The sequence below is a fragment of the Leptosomus discolor genome, chromosome 12 (assembly GCF_034619465.1).
Source record: "Leptosomus discolor isolate bLepDis1 chromosome 12, bLepDis1.hap2, whole genome shotgun sequence".
Classification (NCBI taxonomy): Eukaryota; Metazoa; Chordata; class Aves; order Leptosomiformes; family Leptosomidae; genus Leptosomus; species Leptosomus discolor.
The window spans coordinates 11,799,138-11,816,805 of record NC_141402.1 but is presented as its reverse complement, the minus strand read 5'-3'; the positions used below and the strand labels follow the sequence as shown (position 1 = coordinate 11,816,805).

At 40.0% G+C, this 17,668-nt stretch overlaps 1 protein-coding gene across 1 annotated transcript in view; it reads left to right on the top strand.

The window, feature by feature from the left end:
• Positions 1 to 17,668, top strand: part of CHID1 (chitinase domain containing 1) — a 120,345-nt gene that overhangs the window by 27,341 nt on the left and 75,336 nt on the right. Inside the window, exon 8 of the mRNA XM_086472259.1 lies at positions 16,855 to 16,956. Within this exon, the coding sequence (XP_086328385.1) occupies positions 16,855 to 16,956 (102 nt within the window). The remainder of the gene's footprint in view (positions 1 to 16,854; positions 16,957 to 17,668) is intronic.

The following is a 17,668-nucleotide window of genomic DNA, read 5'->3' as shown; positions in this document are numbered from 1 at the left end:
GCTGCATTTCCGGAAAAAAACCAACCAAAACCTGCTTAAAACCTCCAAAACTATGGAGTTTCATATGTATCAATTGTAATTAAAATGCATGGAAGACAGTTTTAAAACCAGATTGTTTCAATTGTTTAAGAAGCCCCAGGTAACACAAGGCAGCTTTATACTTTAGTATTTTTGTCAAGCCTAGCATGGTGATATTGGATGTATATCAGACCTCGAGCCTTGGTTTAAGAAACAGCGTGCAAAGTAGCTGCTGTTCTTACGTGTCTTAGTAACATGCTGACCAGTACGAAGCAGAGGTCATTGGGCAGTCCGTTTTCATTTAACAGTATGGGACGTGGTGTTTGGGATTTATTAGCAAAATGAAGCAGACTGTAAAGACATCATTGGAGCTACCACTGTCCTCGTGAAGTTCTTGAAAATACTGCTGCTGGTAAATTGCATACAGTTTAGCTAGAATAAATTGTTATCTTCTGGCCAGTTTCTGACAATATGTATCAAAGTAGAATTTAAATTAAAACCAAGCATGTTTGCCTCTGATAAAAGGTGCGCTTCACCTCACAGTTTCACTTCTGGCAGAAGGACTGGGAAGCATTAGTGGAAATATGGAGTATGGTTCCTCGTCCCTAAAACAAAAGCTCTCAGTATGAATTTGATGTACATGCTGGCTTTCTTAAAACAGCCCACTCTGCAGATGGGCAACTGTCGGACTGGGATGACATTTCAGGCGGGACACATCAGCAAACCTTGTATGGAATAAATAAACCAAAGTCTGTTAATGTTTTAGTATGGGTCATATTTTCTGGACCTTTTCTGAACTCTCTCTAAATCTCCTACATCTTCCTTAATATATGGTTCCCTGAACCATATATTTTAAGCCATGGACTTAAAATACAGGTCAACTGTGTGGCACATGCCTTGCAAGTCTCGTCTGTTCTGGATACGTTAGATCTGTTGTATATGCAGTATAACAGTCAGTCTTTGTTGGTCCTCTGCAAAATCTGGCCCAAAGAAATGGTGGGGCAATATGTCTCGTATGAAAGTGACCTAAAGCAGTTTCCTAAAACAGTGAAGCTGTTGGATTGTTTTTAAGTTTGTGGAAGATACTAGATTGGTAAGTAAACATTTAACAGGAGGTGATCAGATCTTGAAGTTATTCCAGAAACATTAAAAATTACCTGACATGAATGCCATGAGATTAAGTAAAGATGGTTATAAAATACTATTTTAAGGAGGGAGAAATAAAATGGAAATACATGGAAACTTTCTGGGCCAACCTGTGTTGTAAGACAGCTGGTCAATTTCAAAATGATGAGGCAACAGTTTTGTGAGATGAAGCAAAAGGGACACTTTTCATTTTGAGATGACTGGCAGGGAGCTTTCAGGGTGACAAAAAATGATGCTGCTCTCAGTGCTAGGCAGGTCTCATGGAAAACTGAGTCTGGGGTATTGTATTTATAGGACGACGTAGAAAAATGAGGGTGTTTAGAGGAAAACAAGAAAAATAGCTAGAGGTATAGATAATGTCTCCTTTGAGGAAAGTTGGAAGAACTGTGTTTAGTATATTAAAAAGAGGAAAAAGAGTGTCAGGAGACGTAATTTAAGTCTTCAAATGTGTCAACAGGGGCTGTATAAGTGACAGTGATACATTGGTCTTTACATCAACTTGGAAGAAAGGGATAAAAATACTCTTAGTTCATGATAAAGAATTCTTAGTTTGAACACTAGGAAAGGACTAACGTCAGATGGCAAAACACTGTAGAAACACGTAGGAAATTTTTGGAATCTTCATATGCATTTTGAGCTTGATGGTATGTATCTAGGTAGCAAGTGATGCCCAGCTGTGAGAGGAGAAAAGAGAGAGCAGCACCTTTGTTAATGGCTTTGGGTGGCGGAATTAATGCTCTGTAAATGCCTGTTTGGCGGAAGAGTGCGAGGAAAACAGAGCTGAGTCTGTGGGAGAGAGAAGAAAAAGAGTACGCTTCCTTGTGAAACTTTCTTCCTCTGTCCCAGGAACAAAGCAAACGTTCACAAATACACCTTCCCCTCTTTCTCTTGGAGAGCTGTGGGTGGCTCTTTCTGTGGGGGCTACACCTAAGTCACAAGCTGCCTTATTCTGTTCTTCATAGATAGTTTGGAAGGGTTTTGTTGTTAAGCCTTTCTACTAAAGTTTTAGGTAAGGTAGAAATCTAGAGAAGTTTTTCTATTAGCTGTGGTTAAAAAAGGGTGAGTGGGGCAGACACGGCAAAGGAATAGAGTGAGCTGAAGATACCTAAGTCAGGTTTTGGCATTCTGTTCTTAAATTGAGACTTTATAGCCTTGCTTTTAGCCTCAGTGAATTAAAATGACAGGTAAACATTTCCAAAATCATGTCTAAAACACTGAAGAGGCCCATACTGTTAAATTTATAACCTTATGTGAATTTTCATGAGTTGTCTAAAATTGACAAAACATGCCTATGACAAAGTGTTTTCTGTCAGATACTGTGCTGGCTGTTTTCTCCTTGCTCTGAGAAGTTCACTTCACCACATCTGTAGGTGAGGCAAAGCATCTCAAAGTGTTTTTCTGCTTCTCATCCATTCTCAGCTAAGTGCAGTTATATCCTAACTGTTGTTTTTAACTGCTGCTTCTTACTGTGGCTAATCTCTTGTTTGATTGGAAAAAAACAGTTGAAAATCATAGCACTTCTAACATTTCAAACAGTCTGAAGTCTTAAGATTTGGTAACTGATTTGGGTTACGCTGAGGTTAAGTGTTGCTGATACTACATGTTTTTAAAAGCAATGAGAAGTTGCTTGCAGAGGATATTTTTGGTTTACGTATGCATTATGAGACAAGGGACTAAGAAAAAAAGAAAATATCTGAAAAGCCATTACTGTATCACTGGTTTGAGAGTAGGGGGATAAAGCCTTGACACTATCTCACTGTGATTCAGCAACTTTATTCTTTTCAGCCTCAAAGTGTTTTTGATTTAAGCTGTTGAAGAGAATGCATTTGGTGTTCTAATGGCGCTTAGTACTGTTTTGAAAATCTTCATTATAGTATCATTGTTCTAGGAGCTGGATCTGTGGACGTTCCTCAACAAGGTCAGGAGGAATGTTCTCTACTGGTTTTGCTTTAGTTTTGTAGTGGTGGGGGCAGAGGGTAGACAAGACTGATTCTAAATTCCTGTATTGTTGTCATGAAAAGACTAGCTGTCTTGTTTGGTAGCTTTGAAGCATTCTTTGTTCATTGAACAGTAAGGTTTGCTATGGCAAGATGTGAATATATGGAGTTAATCTGGCTTCTTTTGGGAGTTTCCTAGTGAAAAAGAGAGAGGTAACACAGACTCCTATTGGTGTCATGCTGTTTAGGCAGAGATTGATAGTAATTTGGACAAATGTTTAGTCTTTTCTGAAAACATGTCTGAAATCCTCCCAGGACCGTATGTGGGCTGGGAAGGTTAGATATACAAATCCTTTCTTTGGGAAGGAAGAAATTGTATTTCCAGGAAAACAAGATGTTATCTTGTTAAAAAGCAGTTCTTTTGGTGGAGTAGGAAGGGAAGAGAAAACTTTTCTGGAGAAATTGGGATCTCTCTGCTCTTTATGAAGAGATTTATGTAACAGGGTTTTCCTCCTCTGGACCACTAGCTAACTGTTCAGAATAGGTGGATGTTTCTTTGTTTTTAATTTTTCATGAGAATCAGCTGTTAGACCTCACTATGAATTTTATGGATCAAGATCCACCTTTGTATTAGGGGGAATCCAGGAACTGTTCTGTATGCTGTCAGTGAGGTATGTAACAATGGATTTGGGGTACAGGACCCTGCCAGCATTTTGAAGTGATTTATCTTTCTAAAATGTTGGTGCTAACAGTCAAATTATTACTGCCTTTGTTATGCTAAACTTAGTATAATCTCTTAAGAAAAATACAAGTAGAAAATGCTCAAACAATATACATTTGCTCTCTGAACTTCAAAAGAAGGCCAGACAACTGAATTAATAAAAGTCACTTGTTAAGCAGCTAGAACCAGATGTGGCTGAAAAGCAGGATTTCCAGTTTGTGCCAGACCTTCTGGCAAACGAAGTTTTGATGTTCAGATTCTTCATCTTATTGCACTGTAGAGCTGGTTTAATACCTTTTGTTCTCTAGAGAGTTTGCAAAGTACTGCTCTATTATGGAGCAGTCTGGCTCACAACTTGTTACTTGCTAGTGAAACATGCAGCTAAATCTGTAGTTGAGCATATCTTTTGTTTTTCACTTTTTTAGATTATAGGCTTTGGAAAGAGCATATTAAAGCTATTGCAGTCTTGGTAAATAATCCATGTCAAATTTCTCTGTCTTTATTGCCTTCTTGAGATGCACAGCAGTAGTGCAACTGCTTTCATTTGAAAGCTGCAGGAACCTAAACCACTTTTCTCTCTTCAGATATTTGAATATAATGTATGCTCCTCATTCAAAATATGGCGAGCATCCTTAACTTCGAATGTTTGTGTTTGTTTGCATATGTAAAGGTTAAAACAGAGAAGTCTACACCCTTTCTCCCTGTTAGTTAAAGGTTTTTTAGGTATGTACTGTCAGTGTGTTCTACCTCTAAACTTCCACTTCTCCAAACATAAGATTTTAGCTATACAGTTTATTCTTGCTGAAAAAACATTGCAGACTCGAAGGACTGTTTTAAGTAGCTTCAGCTCTTTCTTCCCAGAGCTGCTGTGCAATGAAAATCACCAGAAGCTATGCAGTCTTCATTACTGCTATCCAGTAGCAGTGGATATCGGCTTAGTTTTGCTGCTCTGCCTCTTGGGAAAGATCAGCAGCGGGGCAGACAAGTTGTCCCTCCCTTTACATCGTGCTGTCACGCTCTTTCCCTCCTTTCACACAGATGTACATACATACTAGGCTGAAAAGTAGGAAGAGTACATGGTGGAAAATTGCTTGTTAACCTCACAGTTGCCCAGCTTGATGGATGCCAGCATTGACCAGTGTTTTGCACGTGTGATAAAGGAAGCAGGTGGTTTAGTCTCTTGCTGTAGCAAGTAGTAATTCTGATGCAGAATGTGCAAGAAAACAACAGGGTAATTTTAATGATAATGTATGGTAAACAAATTCAATTAAGTTATAAACAGCCTCTAAGATGTCTCCTTTTTGGAGTGAAATGGGAACTGTCACTGACTATTAGTGTCATTCTCAGGCAGGACTATGCAGGCTAGAATGTGAAGCCTTGAAATTTTGGTAAGTAAATAATGCCAGGGCTCAAAACAGCAGCAAACCTATTGCTTGTTTCAGATGGAGTTTTAAGTTATTGGATTATGTCAAATAACAGCATACTAGGAAAACAGCTTTGTAGTGTTTATTAAGTAGGATTCTGTTTTACCAATACCTGTGCATAACGTTATGAAAGGTTAAAATGTTTGTGAGAAACCCTAACAGTCTTATTTTGTTGGAATCACTAATACTCTTGATACACTTTTCTGATCTCTGATCTCTCTGCATGTCTGATTATTTTTCTTCCCTTTCCTTCCAGTTTGACAAATGAGGTCACGTAAAAGCAAGCAATTCTGAAAATGATCAGTGTGTATTCAATATAGCATTAGCTCGTGCATACACTGAGTACGCTCTTCCATGCTTGCTGTTGCTAAGAAAGAAATTTAATCACTCAAGAAGGCATAGAAATTACTTTTAAGTGGGCTGACTAGGCTAGCTGACTGGCATAATAGTTTTTATTGTATGTTGGAGAACCTGTAAAATAAGCATGACTTGGATCACAGGGTACAGCTTGATATATGAGTTGATACTGAGGGGAGCAGAAAACGGGGTAGGAAGTGACTACTGACTATTTCTGAGTAACAGCTACTGGAGAAAGTTTAATAACCTTTTCAAATGGTAGTAATACTATTGAATCAGAGTCATGCTGTTGGGCTCATGGGTTTTGTTTCTTCCCTGTGTAGAAGCTTTATGTATAGATCTGTCAGTCACGTTTCTTTTTAAACTGAATTCTGTTAGCCATGGTAAATCTGGATGCTTATTAATGGCTCTAAACTAAATCTGTTTCCCTTGCCAATGACTTCCCTGGTTTTGCTGCTGTTTGTTGGGCTGCCAGCTCTGTACAGCGTGGCTCTGACTGCAGCCATGAAAGCTTCAATGCGTTTTGTATAGATTCAGAAAGGACTTGAGAGGAGCAAATCTATTCTTAGAAGTGGCTTTTTAAAGACTATGCCTTACAATATAAAATTAATGCAGCCAAGGTCTGACTGCACTGGCATGTGCTGAAGCAGGTGTGCAAATCAGTTTTTGAATTCCCACTAAGGAGAGTCATTAACATAATCTGTGGGTCAACTAATGGCGGCCAAAAGAAGAAAGTGGAATGTATTCCTCACTCATGTTTGGCGTTTGTAGCTCTACCAATTCTGAGCCAGCTGCTGTCGAGCAATTACTGCATAAGTTTCAGTGTGAAGTTGGAAAACTTTCAAAACAACAACAACAACAAAAACACCACAAAATGATGAGCATTTTAATCTTTGCAGGGAGGAATTAAGCCCCAATTTGGTGTCTTAGAGTTTTTAAATTAGGCTCATATGCTCCAGGGTACAAGCTTGTTTTGCGTGATGTTCTGCTATTGGAGCATGGCTTGCCTGGGCAATAAGCCCTGGCATGAAAGACACTACTAGAATAGTTTGGAAATTAGGAGAACCAAATGGTGATGCAGTAGATGTTCATTTATGCATAGTCTTGCATAAATGGCTCCTCTGAAGAGTCTGAAGCAACGTAACAGAAACAGTATTAAAGGAGAGCAGTTAACCTCCCCCAAAACAGGAACAGTAAATACAATGACAAGTATTGAAAGAATCTTTTTCTCCTTTCGTGTTCAGATTGTCTGGTTTTGTCAAACAGGTGAATTTCTTATGTTGGCTTAAAACTTTAAGATATAAATTATTAAGTTACTTGAAAAATACAGCGTAAGTGGTGCAGACTGGTCTGCCAGCCAGCCTCAGCTCTGAGGACAGCAGTTTTCAGCCTTATTTGTCCCTAGATATCTGCTGGAATTTCATGCTTTCTTTTCAGGACATGTCAGTGTTGGCGTGTTTCTTCCTCTTGACTTCTGGTACTGGTTTAAAGCAGATGGGCCACAGGTAATTAGGTTGGCTTCCCGAAAACTGTTTAGGCTATTCCATGGCAAGAACAGATCCCATGATTTTCCCTATTTGGACAGCAAGTCCTGCAAAGGCAACAGCTGGGATGGGATACGTGTATTAAGGAAGAGTGCCAGCCCTGAGTGTTCTGCAAAAATACCATTTGGTACATAAATACCATTTTGTTTCCTGATGAAAATACAGCAAGTTTTTACTTGTCTGTTGTCATTTATAGTCCCCATGTGATATGAAGCACTTGTATTGTGTGAAGTAACCACTTCCAGCTCTTTTATATTGTGAATCTGTAGCACTCGGTTACAATTTTCTTGCTTGTCAAACTGGCTAGGTTTGGTGTTGTTTTTTTAAATGCCTATCCCTAATCTAATCTGAGAATTTGGTAAAGAGATTCTTGCCATTAAGAAAACTTGACCATGGTCAGTAATACTAATAAAATCAGTCAGGTTTGTGTTTTTAGGATGCACTTGGTAGAAATATTTTTTTAATTTTAAATTGTGGTCTTTTCCATGGACAGCTGACAGATAGCCCTTATGCTCTTTGAAGGCATCTGGATTTTACCATTCCTATCATGAAATTAGCACAGCAGCCAAAGACAGTGCACAAGTAGAGTTTCAGGCTTTTATTTCTGAATTTAAGTTACTGCTCTGAATAGTAGAGAATAGTATTGGAAAGTGCATTATCCGGTGGCAAAATAAACTGTAGCTACATGGCTTCTGATAGAAGTTTATCTAACAAGCTTTTAAAGTCTACCAGTGAACGAATGTTATTACAGTGCTCCCAGACTACTTGCACCGTTAGAAAGTTCTCCCTGATGTCTAGTGCGGGATTGCTGAAGTAATTATTGTGGGATATCCAGGCTGTTCCAACTCATTAGAAATGAACTTCTAAATTGTCATAAATTTCCCCTTTTTTTAATTTGCTCATTCTTTCATAATTTTTATCTCTTAGGATGGTGTTTCTCTGACTTATTAACAAGAAGGTAGTCTTTCATATTACACAAGCAAAACATGATTTGGAGATGTTAAGAAGATGGGGGTTAGTTGTGAGGGGAAGGAACCTCCTGCTTTTGTCTCTGCCATTGTCTGTCCTGACACTTTTAGTGTGTGAAACAGGTGGAGTGTTCTAAGAGTGGAACCAGATGAAATGCCACAACTGGAAGAGTGTGTGTGAGCCTATGTGAGCAGTGGTGATTGCGCTGGCTTTATGGAGTTACCTTTCAGTTTGTTTTTTATTTCTGTTTTAAGAGGAATGGGACTTTCATACAGATTGGAAAAAAAAAAAGGGGGTGGTGGTGTTATACTAACTTGGAATTATTGGAATTTGTGTTACTTGTTTCCTCTGCAACAGACTGACCTCAACACTATAGTTCAACGGACTAACATTTCTGGTTTTGCGATGTACAGTCCCTGATTTATCATACTGATCTGGGTTTGTAGGCCATAAAATCAGATTACTGTGTTTAAGCTCTGCTTTAACTGAGATTTGGATCATATCATTGGATGCAGCTCTTCAGCTCTTGCAACTTTTTGTCCTTAGAAATAGAGAAAAAGAATGCTGTATTACAAATGCTTGTGGACATATCTGAATGCTAAGCATGTGCATTTTCTGAAATGGTTAACTGTAAAAGCCTTGATAGGCTGTCTGCAAGGATGTGCTTACTGAGGGGGAGAGATCAGAGATGGAGATCATGCTGTGTTGTTTAAAATCTCCAATAAACTGCATGGAGTTCAGCCTCCACTATGTATTAAATCTATTTTCATCTATCTGACAATCTCTTTTTTTTTTTTTTTTTTTTGGTTATTCATTCACTATGGTCACCTTCTTTTTTTGGCAGCAAGGATTAGATCTGTAATTATTGTTCATGGCTTTGAACAGTGATATCGTGTCAAGGTCTTGTTGACTTGCTTGATTCATCCAATATTATTTCAGACAGACCTTAATTCTATTTTTAGCACAATTTCTGAGGAAGCAAGGGATCTGTAAGCTTTATCTCTTCTGTTCTTCTTCTCTCCGCAAAAGCTTTTTAGCATTTGACCAGTTTCAAACAAAATTGACATAGAGTTTTAATGGTCAGGTCCCTGCCACTTTGAGAAAATAGGCAGCTGGACAGATGAAGATGACCTGTCTTTTTTTCCCAGACCCAGCAGCGAGAGTGCATTGTAAATGGAACATCTATATGACACCAGAGAATCTACTCACCAAACATCCACTGAAACCATGATCCATATAGAACTGTTTTCTAGATACTCATAGTGGAGAATTACTTCAGTGAGTTGTCATCCTTACAGCGTAACCTAAAAAGAGATAGGGTAGTTACAAAACTGCCAAGAAGATTTTTCCTGAAGAGAAAACTGTTTCAGATTTAACTCGTTTATACATTTGACTCCCTCACTATCAATGCCTGTAATTGCAGGATGCACAGGGTAGAGATTTTAGCTTTTTCTCCTGTTTGCTGTAGAACAGACTGGATGCAGGAAGCAACGGTGAATTTTTATTCAGTGATTGTGCATTAACTGAACTCAGTGCTCTGTGTTCATAAAATGCGATAGCATTATACTTTAGTGCAGCTAACTGCAAGGAGCTATGAAAACCAATAATATCTGATGGTGAAGAAAGATGGGAGAAGGGAAGATTTGCAAATGTTTGCTTTATAGAGAAAACAATTATACACAACAAGAAAATTAAGTCATTACTGAGAAGATGACTTCTGAAATAGATGTATACAGGAAACAGAAAATCAATCAGTTTTCCATTATGAAGGACTATTCAAAGACGTGACAATAAAGAAAACTTCTTTTTTATAAGAGGGAGAGAAGGTGAGGTAACCAAATAAGAATGCAGTTCGAACTTGCAGGGAATAGCAGTCAGTTACAAGACCTTTTTTTTTCCTTACCTTATTTCATCTTGAGAGTAATCATAGTGAGACAAGAAATCATTGAGAATGTAGATTCAAGAAATCATTGAGAATGTAGATTCATTTGAAAGTAGATGAAGGTGGCTGGCATGGTTGAAGTATTTTTTCCAGTCTTTAAATGTGAAAGACGACAAAGTCAAAACCTTACAGAAGTACTTATCAGTAAAGCACTAATGGGGATTTTGATACATACGACTGTGTGCTGTTTGGAAGGCTCAGGTAACAGACGTTCTAGGCTATGGAGCAAACTCCCCTTTATGTATTTTGGGTGTGAAAGGACTTGCCGAGGCGATCAGCTCCAATACAGGCACATTCCGCAGCAGAGCGGGGATCACAGTGTATGGGGGCGTTTCCTGAGCCAGGGAAACCACAGGGGAGCATGGCTACCTGCCAGGAGCCAGCAGCTCTCACGATATATGTGTGTGTGTGTATGCATGCATATATATATATGTATATATGCACATATATATACACTGAGGAGTATCAAGAAGTATTATGGAACCCTGGGTAAGGGACTCTGGAGTGCAGTGAGTTTTTTCATCAGTCCTCCCAGACAAAAAGGGGGGGTTTCAAACAGCCAGTCAAATCTGGCAAATCAACAAATGGTTTCAGGACTGGTGCTGCAGCCAGGGGTTTGCTACTTAGACCATGAGACTTGCTTTGAGAAACCTGGTCTACTGGAGGCTGATGGGGTTCACCTGTCAGAGAAGGGGAAGAGCATCTTTGGTCATGTAGGCTAGCCAAGCTGGTGAAGAGGGCATTAAACTAAAGTTGCCAGGCAAGGGGAACCTCAATCCATCCCACTCCTACCAATTCGATGCCAGTGCCAGAAGCAGATACCCAGAGGCTGGAGAGGGATCATAGGTCAGGAGGAGAGCACCTGAAGAGCAACTCAAAGGAATTCCAGCCACTCCAGCCTGTAAGTCAGCTTCATCGGGGGCTCAGCTTAAATGCCTCTATGCAAATACCCATAGCATGTGGAATGAACAGAGGAGTCAGAGACCTGTGCATGCCTGCAGGGCTATGATATTATTGGTGTCACAGAGAGGTGGTGGGGTGGCTGCTGTGACTGGAGTGTTGGAATGGAAGAATAAAGGCTCTTCAGGAAGGACAGACGGGAGATGAGGAGATGGTGTTGCCCTCTATGTCAATGACCAGTTGGAGTGTGTGGAGCTCTGCCTGGAGATGGATGAGGAGCTGACCAAGAGCTTATAGGTCAGGATTAAAGGGAGGGCAGAGACCTTATGGTGGGGGTGAGCTACAGACCACCCAACCAGGAAGACTGAGTGGATAAGGCCATCTATAGACAAATAAGAGCAGTATCATGTTCACAAGCCCTGGTCCTCATGGGGGACTTCAGCCACCCCAATATCTATTGGAGGAACAACACAGCAGGGAATAAGCAATCCAGTGAAGTTCCCGCTGACTGGAAATGGGGAAACGTAACCCCTATATATAAAAAAGGAAGACTAGGGACGCTACAGACCAGTCAGTCTCACCTCTGTGCCTGGCAAGATCATGGAGCAGATCCTCCTGGAAGCTATGCTAGGGTACATGGAAAACAGGGAGGTGATTGGTGACAGCAAATGGTGCCTGACAAATTTGGTGGCCTTCTATGATGAGGTTACAGCGTTGTTGGATAAGGGAAGAGCAACTGACATCATCTACCTGGACTTGTGCAAAGCATTTGATGCTGTCCTGCATGACATCCTTGTTTCTAAATTGGAGAGACATGGATTTAACTTACAAACCACTTGGTGGATAAGGAATTGGCTGGATGGTCGCACTCAAAGAGTCACAGTCAACGACTCAATATCCAAGTGGAGGTCAGCGACGAGTGGTGTTCCTCAGGGGTCAGTGTTGGGACTGGTGCTGTTTAACATTGTTGTTGGCCACAGAGAGAGTGGGATTGAGGACACCCTCAGCAAGTTTGCCGGAGACACCGAGCTGAGTGCTGTGGTTGATACTCTAGAGGGAAGGGAGGCCACCCAGAGGGACCCTGACAGGCTGGAGAGGTGGGCCTGTGTGAACCTCAGGGAGTGCATCAAGGTCAAATGTCAGGCCCTGTGCCTGGGTTGGGGCAATCCCAAGCACAGATAGAGGCTGGGTGATGAGTGGGTTGAGAGCAGCCCTGTGGAGAAGGATCTGGGGGTACTGGTGGATGAGAAACTGAGTATGACCCATCAGTGTGTGTTTGGAGCCCAGAAAGCCAAGCATATCCTGGGCTTCATCAAGGGCAGCGTGAGCAGCAAGTCGAGGGAGGTGACTCTCCCGCTCCCCTCCACTCTGGTGAGACTCCACCTGCAGTGCTGCGTCCAGCTCTGGGGCTTCAGCACAGGAAAGACATGGAGGTGTTGGAGCGACTCTAGAGGAGGGTCACAAAGATGCTCAGGGGGCTGGAGCAGCTCCCCTGTGAGGACAGGCTGAGAGAGTTGGGGTTGTTCAGCCTGGAGAAGAGAAAGTTCTGGGGAGACCTGATAGTGGCCTTCCAGTGCTGAAAGAGGGCTATAGGAAGGGTGGGGAGGGACTCTTGATTGGGGACTGTAGTGATAGGACAAGGGGTAATAGTTTCAGGTTGAAAGAGGGGGGAATTTGATTTGCTATTAGGAAGAAATTCTTTCCCGTGAGGGTGGTGAGACACTGGCACAGGTTGCCCAGAGAAGCTGTGGATTTCCCCTCCCTGGCAGTGCTCAAGGCCAGGCTGGATGGGGCTGGGAGCAACCTGGTCTGGTGGGAGGTGTCCCTACCCAGGGCAGGGGGCTGGAACTAGGTGATCTTTAAGGTCCCTTCCAGCCCAAACCGTTCTGTGAATGGTAAGAAGGGTCTATGAAATTCTAAGCTGTGCATACCGAAATACCAAGGAAAACAGGTGATTTCTTCTTCTAAGACTGTCATGTTGTCGCTGTAATCATTTCTGTATATACGTCTAGCTGTCTGCCATTGGAAAATACTGACACGTTGTCGGGAATATGTGCAAATAAGACCTAAGCTCTCGGAGGTAGTTGTTCCCCTCTTGCTGTGTTGTGTAGCAGAAATTTTGGTCAGGAGCCTATAAATGCAAATGGTGAATCTCTCCACAAAGTAAAGGAGCTTCTTAGTCAAGTTGAAAGTGACATAGCTAAGAATGGGAAGAAATTAATACTAGGCCAGGTAAATAAGGTTTCAGCAGGAAAGTCAGTATTTTATCCAAGATAAATATCAGAGGTGTTTTTTACTGCAGGTAAAGTGCCATAAATTTCATCTCTGGTGAATTTCTCCTCACGGAGCAACTTTTACAGTCCACATAGAAGCAAAATTTACCAAGATTGGATGGCTGTTTCTAAGCCTGAGTAGTTGGGGGTTTTGCTAGCATTTAACAAGTTTCAGAGTTAACTATGTTGAACACTGTTATAAGAATCACATAAGAACACTAGTGCATTTGAGCAGAATATTAAGGAAACTGAATGACATTTGCTTAAGGTATTGAGGTAGAAAAATACAAATGCAAATATCATATGAAGTGTCTGGCTCTTAGAACAGCAATAAAAAGGATTTAGTATAAGCTAACATAAAAAGAATACCCTTTCCTGCTTAAATTTGCTTCTTGAATCCAAATTGTTTCATATTTGTAGTGTATCTTGTATATTTTCAGTATGTTTTTAGGCCGGTAGGAGCAGGCTTCTTTAAACAGCAGATTTCTCTTGTATTCAGTGTTCAACTTCACTCTTTTAATGATTACATTTGTTAGACTCCAAATGAGATGTAACTTTTGAACTGTGCCTTATGGTGAACTCAAAGATAAAGCAAATGAATCAGTTCAGATGTTGGGGTTAATTCCACACGAAGAGACTTTTCATATTAAATCATTTGCTTTTCGTATTATTCATCTTCAGACATCTGACTTCTGCTCCTTCACATTTGTGATGTTGATAGTGAGCTGAAAAAGGTTTTAGTCATCTGACAATTTAATAACAATCTGTCTTTAGTGTGTGTATTGTACATGATAAACGATGATGAAGTTTCTGCCACTTCACTGAATATTTTGGAAGTGGTATTTAAGGCCTAGAAGAATGACAGGCTCTTGGCTTAGACTTGGAAACTTTTATTCTCATGGACTTTGCATATTCCTGGCCAAGTCTCTTGACTTTCTCTGTGCTGGTTTTCTCAACAATGTAGTCAGTAGTACATACCTGCCCTTGAGTTAAGTTTACAATTAAATATCAGAATAATTGGAAAACCTCAAATGAGAAGCATAATAGCTATTGAAAAGTACTTAGTTTTTATCCTTGAGTGCCAGTTTTCTTGACTCGGAACAGTTCTCAGGGCATGAATCAAATAGTCTTGGTTTTGCTCCAGTGGACAGTTTCCTGAAGCCCTTCACTAGAGCAGAATTGACTGGTGGTGCTGATTGAGCTGGTGAGTAGTGCTTGCTTTCTGTGAAGAGCGGTGGTGTTTTAACACTATCCATGAACAGACAAAATAATATCCATTGCTGCTGGGTTTTTTCCAAGTTGGAAATTTATGACCTTGCTCCTCAGGTGGAATTCCTTTGTAGCAGAAGTAGTTCAGTTACAAGCTTGTTTTGGAGAAAATGATAACAATATCCATTTTGATGTAGTTTTGGTTTGGTTTGGTTTTTTAATATTCCTTGACAGTATATATGAAAAATGGATGTACAGGGAAAGTTATATAGACAGATTTCGTTAAAGTACTACCCATCTTAATCTATAAAGCAATCCAACTTGCCCTAATATCTAATATACATTATAATTACTTTTTATGCTTTTTCTCTTCATGAGTAGTCACAATCAACTCACTGAAAATATGTTTTGCTGGAGTTTCCGAACTGCTTTGCCTACAGACATCGGAGTTGCCATGACATTGTTTCAAAGATGTCTTTCATTTTCTTTTTTCTTGTAGAACTGTAGTTTGCAATTGCAGTAAGTGGCAAGCAGGTAACTATTCAAAAAACCTGAGGTCCACCAATAGGTTCCAGAAGTGAAGATTTGTTTTAATTTGTTAAAACCCCAGAAGGAAAGGGATGGGATAGTGTGGTATTGCTTCTGAAAACCTGAGAATTCCAGAACACCATTGTCCTTCATACAGATTACAGCTATATAATCCAGTGCGTGTTTCGTCAGGTTCATTGACCTGACTTACAAATATCATTCATGTTTTGCTTCCTTATAACATGACAGGCATGTTCAATGATCTTAATCTGCCCCACTTTGTAACCTGTACTCTGTTAACCTCTTTCCTAATGTGATGGAACAGAAAGTGTCCTTGTAAACTGATAAATGAACACTGTTATGCTCTGGTGATATTGTTGGATGGAGAATTTGCACACTGATCCAAAAGTGATAAGGGTCAAAATAAGCAATTTTTCAGTTTATTACTTGCATCTGTCACTGAGCATCTTTTTGGTTTTTTTTACATGTAAGATGGAAAGTGGGTAGTTGTAATGTGTACCTCGTCTAGACAGAGGTTGCCTACTAATTTCTAGATCAAGTAGCAGTTTCTGATATTACTGGGAAGGTCTGGATTATTCTTCAGTCTCTCTCCTCTACTCTCTAGAGGGATCTTGTACAATCCTGTAAGTCTGCCTCTCGAATGGCAGAGTTTGTAACTGTTAAACCACCTATTTTTTCTTATATTCTCTCCTCCTCTCCTCCTGTTCCCCTATGAACCTTGGTCTTCCAGGCTATGTAGGACAATATGTTACTTCTCTACCTGTCTGTTTCCTCTTAATGTGCTTGAGAGCCCTCTGACTGAGGACGTGGTTCTCCTGGCAGCAGCTTCTCCTTTTTAGTTTGGTCCCATCTTTGCAGTGTGATTAAGGCTGCCTTATGCCCCCTGCTGTGCTATGTGTGCTGCTAGTTTGATGTTACGAATGCTCTTTGAAACAGATTCAATGTTTTCAGGTATCTCGTGTGCATTAATTGTTTCTGAGTTGAATGGTTGAGGGAAGTCAGTAGTTGTCCAAAACTGTCAAATATACACCCCTTCACCCATGAAGCTAAGTAAGGTATTAACCCAGTGATAGATTTTGTAAATCAAGAATAAGCAAAAAAATGGGGAAGTAAGAATTATGTTCCATATTTCATACAAAGATATGCAAAAAGTGTAACTAGACTTTGTCTAGAGAAGGTCATAGAATGCATTTCTCCCCCTTCCCAAAAGAAGAAAGAAATAGGTGTGTCTTTGTCTAAAGAAAAGAGGTTTGTGTAGTCTTTTGCTAAAAGCAAGCAGTTGTATTGGCTGCCCTCTTTTTTAGGACTTTTTTGGAAGGGACTGAAAAGGAACTGAAACGCTTTTCACAGGTGAGAGAAAATTTCCATACGAACTGAAATTAGCGTTCTTTTTGAGGTTAATAAAAAAAATTACCTTTTGGTTTATGTTTTTTGTATCAACAGCTGCAACCCATCCATTTGTTTAAGTATGGCTCAGGTAACTTAGTTTTGTAAGTATCAAAACCAGGTTGATGGGCCGAGCAATTAAACGTTTTGTAAAAGCTTTTATAGTTCAGTTGATTGCTACCTAAGGCAATTTGATTAGTCCACAGCCCTTATAATGACTATTGAAGCCATGCTGGAAATGCTTATTTGGTAAGTATGCTGTGGAAGTCTGATTCTTCCCACTGGCAACATAAGTAGCATTGATTATTTTTTTTCTTAGACAGTTGTAAGAATGGCATGGAAATACCATATTTTGCTACCTCAGAATCAAAGATTTTTCTTACCTGATCAAATGGCATGAAACCCAAAAGGAAGAATAAGCCAGGTTATTGAAGTAATTTATCTCTTCCTGTTATTTTTGTTTTGCTTTGTTTTAAAAGGACTAACCAGCCAGGAATGTTCACAAAGAAAGAATTTGATCGGTTGGCTTCAGCAATAGACAGCTTCAGTCTCATGACATACGACTATTCAGCACCGCAACGGTAAGACTCCATCTAACATTACAAAAAGATTGCTGAAGAAACTCATTCCTGGTTAAGTCAGTATTAAATCTACAGTATGAGTTCATTTTTTCAGTGAAGTGCATGGTGTGTTTTAACTGTGTCAGTTACTAAAGTTTTGGATTAGTAATTAGGATAGGTGATTTTTGAAGAAGCCAATAACTCAGGACACTCAGCAGTGTATATTTGGCACCCAGATACTGTAAACCACTTTATATTCAAGCTTAAAAATTATCCTTTAACTAGTTCTGTGACACACATTCTTTTCCAGGCCAGGTGCTTTTGGTTTTAGTTATTTCCCACAGTTCTGCAGGATGGATACACGAATAATCTAGTACATGTCATTGTCAAAAAAATTAGCTTTAAAGCATGATTGACAACTCATTTGTTTCATCCTGAGGCAGCAGACTGCCTTTTGTCAGCACTGCTAATGTGGACATGCTTGAATGTGTTTTTCCACTAGTCCTTCAGTTGTACTGATACAGCTGCTCGTGCAGCAGTTCATCAAACCAGCTCAGGAAGCTGATCTAACTGAAAAATAACACAAACCCCCACTCTTCTACATGAATATCCATTTTCAGGAACTTAGTGGTTTTAACTGTGTGAAAGTGGAACAGCAATGTAGTTCAGAGGTCCTTAAACCCTACAGAGACTCTTTATGTTACTGTTCTCCAAAACAGGTTCATTTCATCTC